This window comes from Coregonus clupeaformis, unplaced genomic scaffold (assembly GCF_020615455.1).
Source record: "Coregonus clupeaformis isolate EN_2021a unplaced genomic scaffold, ASM2061545v1 scaf2961, whole genome shotgun sequence".
Classification (NCBI taxonomy): Eukaryota; Metazoa; Chordata; class Actinopteri; order Salmoniformes; family Salmonidae; genus Coregonus; species Coregonus clupeaformis.
In genome coordinates, this window is record NW_025536415.1 from 1 (window position 1) to 13,066 (window position 13,066).

A 13,066-nucleotide genomic window follows, 5' to 3' on the forward strand; every position below is an offset into this window, starting at 1 on the left:
TCTTCTAACCCACCTAATCAAAGCCATGCCATACCGCTGTTAAGCTGTATCGTCTGGAGTATGGCTGAGCATGTTTTTGCTAAACTACGATAATCCTTTGAATAAGCTTTTACTTGTGATGCTGAAATGCCTTCATAAGCCATTTTTTTTCTACAAACCAGTGGTTGTGTTATGTCAATGTATGTGAGATCAGAATTATATATATACATGTTTTTTATATTTTTGGTTTGTTGATTAAGCTCATTGGATCACGAAGGCACGTATTAATATCACTCATCAGTGGTTATAGATTGTGTGCCTGGAATAAAGCAGCTGCCTCTTACCCATGATATCTCTTGAACAATTTAGAAAGTGTGCGTGTGTGTTATGTGTGTATATACGATCAGAGACATGTTTGCTTTGGCAATAAAGACCTGTGATCTTGGTCACTACTGCCCGTACACCTCTCCCCTGTCACTCCACTCTCCACCCAATCTGGTTTCCATTACTACATTACCTTCTGGAAATGGGGAGGGGGGTGTGGAGGGGGCTACCTCAAGGTGAAAAGTGGGTGGGGCAAGGGCTAGTCTGGTTTCAGGTAGAAACTCAACCTTGTGAGAAGGGTGATTAACTCTGTCAGTGTGTGTGCGCTAACGTGCATTCTGGAGCTGAGATCTGGTCTTATGACCCAGCAGTCAAGAGTTTAAATGACAAAAGGGACATGGCCTCAACCGGTTGGAAACTGAATTTCAGTAGGGCATACACTTAAAATATGCCATTGTCAATGTGGTATTGGTGTTAGCTACAATTGTCAGCAATTCAAGGTCTCCAAACAACCTCTGTAACCTTGAATATTGTGCCTAATGGTCCACAAGTAGTCCACATGTGAGAGCTTTTTTTATTCTTTATTTTTATAACTTGTTATTAGTTTTCAAGCATAAGTTTACAGTACAGCAATTCATCTTAGAGGGAGCGGAGACGTAATTATCAGCATCATCATTATTGTCCAGATCCCCTACCCAGGGAGCTTTTCAACAGTGCCTCCCCTCTTCCTCTTATTTCCCCTGTACTGACCCTCTCCTTCCTCTTCCTCTTCCCCCAGTAAACAGTGAGCGCTGAGAGCCAGCCGGGCCAGAGATGCCACCCCCTGCCGCAGGTCCCCCAGCAGTGACCCCTCCGGACGGGGGCTGGGGCTGGGCCGTGGTGTTGGGATCCTTCATCTCCATCGGCTTCTCCTATGCCTTCCCCAAGGCCATCACTGTCTACTTCAAGGACATCCAGAAGATCTTCGATTGCTCCTACAGCCAGATAGCATGGATCTCCTCCATCATGCTGGCCGTCATGTACGCAGGAGGTAGGACTAAGACAATAAGATGGTGTTCAGGTAGTCTCTTGATGCAGTCGTCTGTCTGTATCTGTATATGTAGGGCCCTGAGTTTATCTTCACCACGTGACCTGTCCAGTGAAAACTCAGGCCCTAAGTATGGGGCAAGGTACCTGTACTGATCTGATTGTGTGTCTCCTATGATAACCTATGACTGTATTTAGATTTACATTCAAGAGGAACACATGGTTTCTGTGACTAGTCATCAGCATATTGTAGTAGTCATGCATCACACGTTCTCCTTCTCAGCATGACTTTACCCCTCACTATTAGGTTACCCAGTAGGCACCTTGCTTGGCATTGCCACGCTGGCCATCTGTTAGCAAATGCCTTCCTGTCCAGTAATTTCTAATTGTTGCTGTCAACAGGGTTTGTTGTATCCTAGACCGTTGTTGTGATGACAGTGACAGTGATGGCCAATTGGCTATAGAGAGCCAAGGACACCCAATACCATCCACTATATGTGACAATCCTGTACAAGGAACTTGTCCCTCATTAAAATGTTTAGTGTAATTCATTCATATTGATCTCTGAGCAAAGGGGAGAACAGAGCTTCATCAGCTATTCATTAAACACCTGCTCTCTTGTCCTATGTGTTTTGCACCAGCTGTAGGCTGATAAAGCAATTGTCCTTTCAGTGTTTAATGCATTCTTAATTTCTGCAAGCAACGGACAGCCCTGTGCAGTATCTGCTGCTCTCAGGAATAGCATGGCGGAAAAACAATCACGCATCACCAAATATTTACCCCAATCAGACAGGTGATTATTGAGGGTATTTCTCCTCTTGGGAGAGAAAGGAGACTTGTGGCTCTTTGACAACGCACCTGTTTTTTTCACACCGCCTGCCATCTGTGTTGTTGACGCAACTGCCACCTCCACCACGAGTTCAGAGGTCAGACACTTACTGAATTCTCCAGGGCAGTCATCAGGCAGACTCCCTAACTGATAAGATAGCCACTTATGATGCTGATTGGACGTCAATCACAGAGCAAACAAACTGGAAGTGCATGCCATATCCTCAAACATCAGGATATGCCAATGTGTGGCTCTTGCTGATTTCAAACAACAGCAGCCAACCTATTTTTATGATTTACGGCCACATCCAAAATGACACATATTAGATACGACCACAAATGCGCAACAACTGGAAGTGAAGACAACTATTTCATACCTTCCTGGATGTTGTGTGTCTCTATAACCCAGGGTGTAACACAGACACTGAGATGAATGGTTAGTAATGATGGGTGCATAAAATGACATCAGCTATATGGACACCTACTGCACACTGCAGATGACCTGCTCTCTCCTCCCTCCTCCCTTCTAGCCTGGCTGAGTGTCGCTCTGCAGTGACGTGCTAATATGGAGGCTGTGTGTGTGTCAGTGTTGGATCAATGTTACTAATCCACACAGAGAGAGAGTTGACCTTGGCTAGGCTAGGCAGCGTGGCCACGTACAGGACCGTCCTCTGTTGACAGTCAGCACAGCAGAGCTCTGTCACAGCCAGGCATCAATGCTAACTGAACTGTCCAGAAGAAATATGGCTAACTAAGCTGTGTTATTAGTCGATCAACCACTTATAGAATTCATGTTTGTGTCCTTGTATAACTGCTCTGGAAAACAACTCTAAGCTTCATGTCAGCGCCTTATTCCGTAATGAGAGTGACATTAATAGTATGATGGATTGCAAACATCAGTTTACTGCGTAGTCAGCTGTCTAGATAGTTTATCAACCTTTTCTTTTCTAACCTCACAAATCAGGGTAGTGGTAGGAAATGTGTTACACAAACGTCCATATTTCTGCTGTCAAACTAGCTTTTAGGTCCTGTGAAATAAATCACAGTTGAAAGGGTAAATGACGGGTGTACCCATCCTCTTCTATGTATTTGATTCCATGATTGAGCCCATATTTTGCCTCAAGTCTAGACACATTCAAGCAATGTTAAGTTATGGTATCTGATCATGCTTCATTAAAATGTTTCTTAATGAGCCCAAGCATATTGGAATGGGCTGAGATACAGTATGTTCAAAGATGGTGTGTTGAATGTCAATAGTAGCCTAATTATTTGTCCTTAAAGTTACCGTCAAAACAAACTCCTAATTTGCTTCTGGTAACCTGGAAAGTGTGTCCAGCTATTGCAGCAATTAAACGTAACTTATGAATTCCTTTTTAAAAGGAGCTAATATGAAACCTCAACGGCTCCCTCCACTTGGCCTATCCAGCTTTCACCACCAGACTCAGGAGAATACTGATAAGTGCTCTGTATGCAAACGAGGAGGGCTCCTCTCCTCAAGGTCGGAAAAAGATTCACGCAGAGCAAATGAAGTCAGGCGACTTCATCCCCAACCTCCTTTTTAAATAGCACCGCTCCCCGGGTCCGACACAGATACGCCACATCTTCTGCTTGCTAATGGGGACATTATTCAAAAAGGGGAAAATCTTTCATTACTCTTATCGTTTCTTATTCAATTTACTCTTCCTTTTGCTGAAAGTCTGTCATGAAAGGGGACATTGTGACGTGCCATAGAAGCAGAGTCATTCCTCACCCTATCAAGTAATGGAGACCAGAGGTTCAAACATAACAAGACTTTAGAAATACAAAGTATAAAGTTTCCCTCAACAATAACATTTTTGAAATTTGACAAGGACAAAATTAAAAAAGGTATTGTTTGGACCTGTCAGATTTGATATACTATCAATGACGATAGAGGGTTCAATAACAGGGTTTGACCCACTAAAACCAAAATCTGCTAAGATTCACTAGCTGCCAGTGGTCTTGTGTTGTATGCCATTAAGAAGAAGGTGTGTGGCAAGCCCTTATTGAAGGTAACAAGGAAATGGAAATGTAGCGTGATGCTGGTCGGCCCCACTCAGCTCAACTGTGTGTGTACTAGCAATATCAAGGGCTTACTGTTACTCATGGAAAATTGTGAATTAAAAAGGAAGACTCAGGGACAAATGGGCCATGGGGCCAAGGTCTTCTGATCACTTGAAGGTGTGTGTGTCATAGTTCCTGACCCCCCCCTCCCCTTTTTAGATATGAAAACTTTGCATTGCAGTGCACTTTCAGCAAATACATCTTGTGAGGCTTTAATGCACAGTGTAACCAGACCAATTCAAAGGAGTCCATTTACGTTAACCAGCGTTCTCTCACTATCACATCTGAAACCTATCTATGCCCATACAGTTTTACATAAGCATGGCAGCTGTACCTTGAAAGCTTTATTAAACAGAAGGGCCCATTGCGTGTCCAACCAAAGCTCAGTTCAATGTCTTCACTCAGCGTGTCTATGATGCTTGACGGGCCTGATCGATTCTGACTCATTCCGTTTGACTAACTCTCTATTAGTTTGGCCCTCAGCTCTCAGTGCAGCCTGTCCAAGGCTGACAGGCACCTATTGGTTAATTGTCTAGGTGCAGAGTTATTTCCAAGACCTTACCTGCACTCTGTGTCATTGGTCTTGTTGGTCCAACAGTAAATGTATTGCTTGTCATGATGGGATCTCTGATACATATGTAGCAAAGCTGGAAAATAACAGATGTTTTGTCAACGTGCTCTGTACCTATTGGCAATAAGGCATTTTTTTGTTTGACTACTAAGATAATGCTGTGTTATACCTGTACCTGTTTGTTACTGATCTCTCAATACAGCCCTCATCCCCTTACGAATACATGCAGCACACACAACACGGTTGTACATTGTTTACCAGTATCAACATTTACAGTACTTCTATTTCCAGAGCTGGGAAGATTCACGCTGTCTTTCAATGCTAACAAGCTTAAATCATTAAGTAATCACTACATGATTACCCTAGTCTATTACAGGCTGAATGTTTGGGTTGGATGGAAGAGCATGTTTTTAGTATCTCATTTGTTTCCCTTCCAGGTCCCATAAGCAGTGTACTGGTAAACACATATGGCTGCAGACCTGTCATGATCATGGGGGGAGTACTGTCTTCTATCGGGTTGATATCCGCTTCCTTCTGCAACAGCGTGGTGGAGCTTTATGTTTGCATCGGCCTTATAGGAGGTAATTCCGATGAAATCCATTTAAACCCATTCAGAGTTAATTTGATTATAGTATCAAACTCCTTAAGTGACTGGTTAAAAATAGGCCTACAACTGATTTGGAGTTTTCCATTCAGTGTTTCACAAAGGTCATAGTAAAAGACTATAGATACTTTACAAGATTACAGTGAAGCTTGATTTGTCAAATCATTTTAATGACCACACTCTGTCTACTTGTAGAAAATGTATATTATTCTGAATGTATACGTCATGCTTAATGTCATATATGCCTGAATTATCTTATCAGATAATTATCTTGTCAGAAATGTATGTTCTTTTTAACTCTAAATCACATGATCCTCTCTCCTCACAAAGGCCTGGGCCTAGCCTTTAACCTCCAGCCAGCCCTGACTATGATTGGCAAGTACTTCTATAAGAAGCGTCCCATCGCTAACGGAATAGCCATGGCCGGTAGCCCAGTGTTCCTGAGCAGCCTAGCCCCTTTCAACCAGTACCTGTTCAACTCTTTCGGCTGGAGGGGCAGCTTCCTCATCCTGGGGGGTATACTGCTCAACTGCTGTGTGGCTGGCTCCCTGATGAGGCCCCTGGGGCCACCGATGGGCAAGATCAAGAAGGATGAGGAGTTGGTCATTGCGAAAACCGCCACCAAGGAGAAGGAGACGACGACATGTTTGGGGACTGTCAACAAGTTCATTGACCTGTCGCTTTTCAAGCACCGCGGCTTCCTCATCTACCTGTCGGGCAACGTCATCATGTTCTTGGGCTTTTTCTCGCCCATCGTCTTCCTGACGGCCTACGCCAAGGACATAGGCGTGGATGAGTACTCGGCCGCCTTCCTGCTCTCCATCCTGGCCTTCGTGGACATGTTTGCCCGGCCCTCCATGGGGCTCCTGGCCAACTCCAAGTGGATCCGACCCAGGATCCAGTACTTCTTCAGCTTCGCCGTGCTCTACAACGGGGTGTGCCACATCCTCTGCCCCCTGGTGGAGAGCTACACAGGCCTGGTGGTGTACGCTGTGTTCTTTGGCTTTGCCTTCGGCATGGTCAGCTCGGTGCTGTTTGAGACCCTGATGGACCTGGTGGGGGCTCAGAGGTTCTCCAGTGCTGTGGGGCTCACCACCATTGTGGAGTGCTGCCCTGTCCTCATTGGTCCACCTTTGGCAGGTATGTCACTGATCCCTCAACTCATTGCTACTTACTTCAGTTGTGAGACATTGTTTACTTTTTAAGCAGTTGATATGCCAAAGGAATAACTTAAAGTCACCCAATTATGATTTAAGGAGTGCTGTTGCTTATTAGCCATTCACTTGGTTTGATCTTGGTGATACAGTTTTCTGATTAAGAGTGGAAAAGCAATTTTACATTTTGGCATTCTTATAATATGTGCTTATTTGTCTAATTACATTAACAGCAAAAAGAAAGTTCATTCTGTGCAGTGGTAGAAAAAGTACTCAATTGTCATACTTGAGTAAAAGTAAAGATACCTTAATAGAAAATGACTCAAGTAAAAGTGAAAGTCAACCAGTAAAATACTACTTGAGTAAAAGTCTAAAAGTATTTGGTTTTAAATATACTTAAGTATCAAAAGTAAAAGTAAAAGTATAAACCATTTCAAATTCCTTATATTGAGCAAACCAGACGGCACCATTTTATATTTTTATTTTTATTGACGAATAGCCAGGGGCACACTCCAACACACAGACATAATTTACAAACAAAGCATTTGTGTTTAGTGAGTCCACCAGATCAGAGACAGTAGGGATGACCAGGGAAGTTCTCTTGATAAGTGTGTGAATTGGACCATTTTCCTGTCAAAATGTAATGAGTACTTTTGGGTGTCAGGGAAAATGTATGGAGTAAAAAGTACATTAATTTCTTTAGGAATGTAGTGAAGTAAAAGTAAAAGTCGGCAAAAATAATAATAGTAAAGTAAAGTACAAATAACCCAAAAAACGACTTAAGTAGTACTTTAAAGTATTTTTACTTAAGTACTTTACATCACTGATTCTGTGATTACTGGTCCTTAACAAAATGTTTGTTTGTTAATTTATTTAACACAATGTCCTCATTAAAGATCAGTAGACATGAAGAAACTAATAAAGACATATTTGGAAATGCAGAAAATAGCAATATAACAGACCATCATCACTCAATAACATTTTTTTAAACGTTTATAAAAATGTGCTCTTATTTACAGGTAAATTGGTGGACATCACCAAAAACTACAAGTACATGTATTTCTGCTGTGGGGCTGTGGTGATCATGGCCAGTATTTGGCTGTTCATCGGCAACTTCATCAACTACAGACTCCTGGCCAAGGAGCGCAAGCAGGAGGAGATGTACAAACGGACTGAAACTGAGGACCCTGACCGGGACCAGGACCAAAATGAGGCAGACGGGGACGCCCAGGCCTTGGAGGACATGGTAGACCCCAAAGATGAAGACGCCATGCAGAGGGAGACCAACATCTAGAGCCCCTCCCTCCTGCCAACCACACCACCCTCCACCACCACCTCCCCCTCTGCCACTATCAAACTGCAGACTGAACTCAAGGGGGGTCTTTCACTCTCCAGGGTTCCACTCGGGGTCTCCCCGCAGGGGCCCCTCTGTTTCAGAGACACTGAAACTGCCAAAGTAACAACGACAACCATGTCGTTTGGATACTGCGAGGCGTAGTATTGCTGGATGAAGGGGTGACAGCCCTGACTACTACTCAAACATCAGACTAGCCGGAGATAATGGTGTAAGATACAGTATGCATGTTAGTAGGCCACAAGGCTTGGAATCTGTCGCGTATCTAGGAATCTGTGAAGTGGGACCTGTCAACAGAAATCTAGTACTGCTCATGTATATTAGCCTGTGCCACTAAACCTACCACACCAGCAACCAATCCAACTGTTCTGATTGAAATCAATACAGGTTAATATCCCAGCTTCCTATGCTGGGAACTGACATGTAAGGACACATAATGTCCGTTAGTACCGGGGTTATGGTGAGAGACAGATATCATTGCAACGTAGGAACAGACAGAGATGAGTTCATGGTTTGGTGGCTCCAGTGACCATGTATATTATGCTGTCCTTTAGCGCACTGTGTCCGTTGTGTCCGTTAGCTAAACCTGCACTACTGCCATGCTTCAACTCTAACGATAACACACCCACTGTTTTATTCACTATTGCATATTGCACATGGAGTCTATACGCTGCACTACTTCTAAACAGGCCATGTTTAGGCCTCATCCAAAAACAACAATGAAACAAATGCAATTGAATAATATTTAATGAGGTTGAATGTAAATTCGTTTTATTGGCTGTATTTCCAACGGCCTTATTAAGAGTACTCGATATTCATGATCAAAATCATCTAGAAATGTGCATATTGCTGGTTTATACCAAATAAAGAATCCATGAGCAATATAACCTATACCTAGCCATTGTATTGATGTACGTATATACAGGGATATTCATTTGTGTAGTCAATGGTCATTTCTGGGAGGAGCTGTTTAACTTTCAACAATGATACATTGCCTTATGTAAAGAATGCAACTAAGTTGTGTCATATATATATATATATATATATATACACATTAAAAAGTATTTATTGAAGTGTTATAACAAATTAACATGCCTATTGTGAAACGGTTAAACAGCTTCTTGTGTGACCTTTATATTTTCAGTACAGTATTTCTTCATTTCAAATCTAACTCTCTAAAATGACTTTCTGAGGGAAGTTGTACTAAGCATAATGTTTGCTTGAGGAATGTTGTCAGCAATTTCTATTGTCACAATAATGAACAACGTTTAACCAACTATGTACTATACCGTATGTACACAATTCAAAGTAGAGCTTCACTTAATTCATAATATCTCTTTCATTGCGTCACAAAAAGGTTATACATATCAATATGATTTATTATATGTTTAATTAGAATTTGTGCAAATAATTAACTAAATTAACAATAATTAACTAAATGATGTTATATGCAATATATTTTAATGTGCAATATACCATAACATTGTTTGACATTGATTCTAAATCCTCCATTGGTTGGATGCTGTCCACAGAAAAGTATTCATATTTTTTAGAAATCTTAACATGCATCACTTCTAGTGTTCTGGTTAACTAGCTCAACACATAGCTTGAAACAGACTTATGCACTTGTTAGATTGCGGTAGTTTGCTTACTGTCCCAATTTGAGTGTAGCCTATCAGCATTTCATATTTAGAAATACGTTTTTTTATATCATTATGATTATGTCGTGTCTAGTAGTTTTTAACTTGACTGTGGGCTGGATAACATTGGCACTTGTTATCCAGCCTACTTTTTGTTTGTGGCTGCAGGGTCTCTATTGCCAGTCACTGACAACAGGGTTCAGAAGTTCTTAAAGGAGGAATGTGCTGTACAATCACTTTTTTATATCAAATAGCACTGCCCCCTACTGGTTTCAAAAGACCTAGGCCAAATGTAACAATCTGAGCTGCCCTCAAATAGCAAAACAACACATTGTTCTCAGTGGCTGCTCTTGTGTGATGTCAAAAGAAAAAAGAAATTCCAAAATAAAATGTGTTTAAAAAAAAGTATTTATCTTTAGTTTAAATTTTCTGTATTTTAAGTTTTAAGTTTTTATTTTTTATGGCCATTGAATATCTCTTCTTTGTACTTTTATTTCTTAGTATTTCACAGGGTGTACATTAATGGTAGATTTGACTTAATAAACACACTGCATTCATGTGCTGCTGTGGCAAAGCTATGTGTAGGCAATTATGATTGTTCTGGAGCAAAATCATGTTCATTTCCATTTTCATCCATGTGTAGAATGTGTATGATTGGTGTTTTGTATAATCAGAAACATTAGTTCTAAATTTAAAAAATCATAGTGTTGCTTTTCCTTTTAGTTACCATATCGATAGCTTAATGTCATTCCATTGACAATACACTGAAGGATGTGTTGTGCTATTTTTGGAATGATTAACTCTTCAGTATTCAACAGTTGCTTTCCTTTTCTTATAAGTTATATCCTGTTTTTATTGTGAAGGAAACATAATCAAATAAGGGTGTAATACTTTCACTTATATAGTCTACTCTTTATTCCAATGCAACACAGTATAATAATCAGGCTGTAACTTTGATTTGTGCCACAATTAAGTATAATCTGTAATCTGTAAGTATATTGAAACATATAACACTTCACTATACTCATTATATACCATTAATCTTTTCAGATTGTTCTGTACATGGCAATGTGATGCATTTTATTTTATTTTACTTTAAATGTGTCATGTTGAAATTATTTGAGTATTATTTAAGGACCAAAAGGAAATGATCTTGTTTCAGACAATTATTATTAATGATAACATTTAAATTAGGATCAATTGAATAACATTTATGCACCATTAGCCTTATCAAATACACTTGGCTCCTTTGTGATTATGTATTATAATGTTGTATTTTGGGCATGTTTGGGCATGTTTGAGGGGGTTATCACAATACTAACACTTTTTGATTTATGAATTTAAAAAAAATCTGTACAGGTTAATCTGAACAAAATGCTAAGCCTAAATAGGTACACATGGAATCAGATGACCAAACAGCGTCATCAGAAAGAATTTCAATGAATGTTTATACTTTTTCTCTTTGTTGTTTATTTTCCCCTTTTTATCTCTTATACGCACATGTTTATTATTCTACTGTAGCTAATGAAAATGTTGCCTACTATGATAAGGTTGTAACTCTAGTAATTATGTATTTAAAGAAGGAGTTCTCTTGATGTGCTGAATCTGTGTACATAATGTAATCGACTCGGGTTGTGTCATAGCGTAACGGAAATTGTTTTTGGAAGTAAAACAATCCTCTTCTGATTAGTTCACAGTTTACACTGCATTTCAATTATGACTCATACAAGACTTGTGACAAAACACTTTAATTGTCATTCTTTTTTAATCAGAAGGGCTTAAAAGCTTAGCAGCTTAACCGTGCAATGGACAGTGTTGGTGTGGCAAGGGAAACACTATAAGTATGAAAATACATATTTTGCCGCAATCAATTTTTATTTCACACATCTGTTTTCACAGATGGATCTGAATATCAACATAGGGATGAAAAACTTAAAGGAACTGCAGATGATTTGCAATTGCTGAAGTGTCTTGCTGTACTAGGAGGCTAAAGCTATCATTAACTTCACACTATTGAAAAAGTATTATCAATAAATGTTTAAGTTATCAAGTTACTGTGCCTTATTAGACCCTGATGAATATTGCATTTAAATATCATCCATCCATAAGCAAGTAAGGGTTTGGCTATAAACAACATTGTGTAATTGGTGTTGACGCTGCATTTTGCGAGAGAGTCAACTGTGACAGTATTTTTTTCTCCGTTTACTCCTTGATGTTTTCAAATCCTTTTCCATCATTACATTTTACTTTAACATTTTACATTTTAGTCATTTAGCAGACGCTCTTATCCAGAGCGACTTACAGTTAGTGAGTGCATACATTTTCTTTCATACATCATCTGATCTCATGTGAGTAATTCATTTGGACAAATTAATGTGACATTTATTTTTCTTCCAGGCTTCCACAGTTATATTCAGCACATTTTGAGAACATACCCTTTGATTTATGTGGTAGGGAACCCAGCCACAGGGACAAACAAAAATCATAACATTTCAGTACCTGTATGTTTGCCTTACATATGGACACAAAGAAGTCAATGAGCATTACACCTTGGTGATAACGCCTCTTAAACATGAATATAGAAGGTAATGTTTTCAACCACGTTGGTTGTATGCATAACAACACATACATTACCATACTAGTCTAAGGATGCAAGCACGTCGGAAAGTTTAATGCACCGATTCTGAGCGAATGATGTATATTATATGGATTTGTGTACCCAGTTCCACGATTTCACTTGAGGCATACATTAGCTCCTGTCTATAGCTGAGTCTTAGTGTTGTAATAGCATAGCAAATCATACTATATGTCAGATTGTGTCAATAATTCCACTACCTCTGCAGTTGTCATTTTAAAGCAGGGATAAGTATCACATGGGTATACAGACGACTGATAAAATGTTTGTAATTGTAATATAAAGAAGTTGCATCACAATGGTCAAATAAAAGATTATGTGAACACAGCCTCTGTTCACTGCTCAGTGTTTTATTTATTTTGTTTGTCTAATTGGTGTGAATCTCTGCTTGATCATTTGGGCATGAATTGGTTAATGAAAGAACATGCTAATATTGGACAGCTTAGTCACTGACCACCTTCCGGAGACACTTGAAACCCTACCTCTTTAAGGAATACCTGGAATATTATAACAGTAATCCTTCTACCCCAGCCTTAATGTGACATTTATTTTTAATGTGACATTTATTTTTCATGAATTGGTTAATGAAAATGCTAATATTGGACAGCTTAGTCACTGACCCCCTTCCGGAGACACTTGAAACCCTACCTCTTTAAGGAATACCTGGAATATTATAACAGTAATCCCCCCATAAAAAAAAATAAGGGGTGGTTTTCAGGTAAGGAAATAAATAAGTCATTTGGAAATGTTGATGAACTATCCCTTTAAACCTATAGTTTTGATAGACACTTTATGATGATCTCAATATCAAAATGTGGAGTGGTCTTTTGAGAGAGGCAAATCAGCTTTCACCCTTCTAGGGCCTGAAA

At 39.8% G+C, this 13,066-nt stretch overlaps 1 protein-coding gene across 1 annotated transcript; it reads left to right on the plus strand.

Moving 5' to 3' along the window:
- Positions 1-1,081: 1,081 nt before the first annotated feature.
- Positions 1,082-7,898, plus strand: LOC121548791 (monocarboxylate transporter 2; the record flags this gene model as incomplete). Its single annotated transcript, XM_045219982.1, is given in 4 exon segments — positions 1,082-1,333; positions 5,248-5,391; positions 5,745-6,554; positions 7,588-7,898. Coding segments are annotated over 4 exon segments (1,446 nt in total). The 3' UTR covers positions 7,863-7,898.
- Between the last annotated feature and the right edge of the window lie 5,168 nt (positions 7,899-13,066).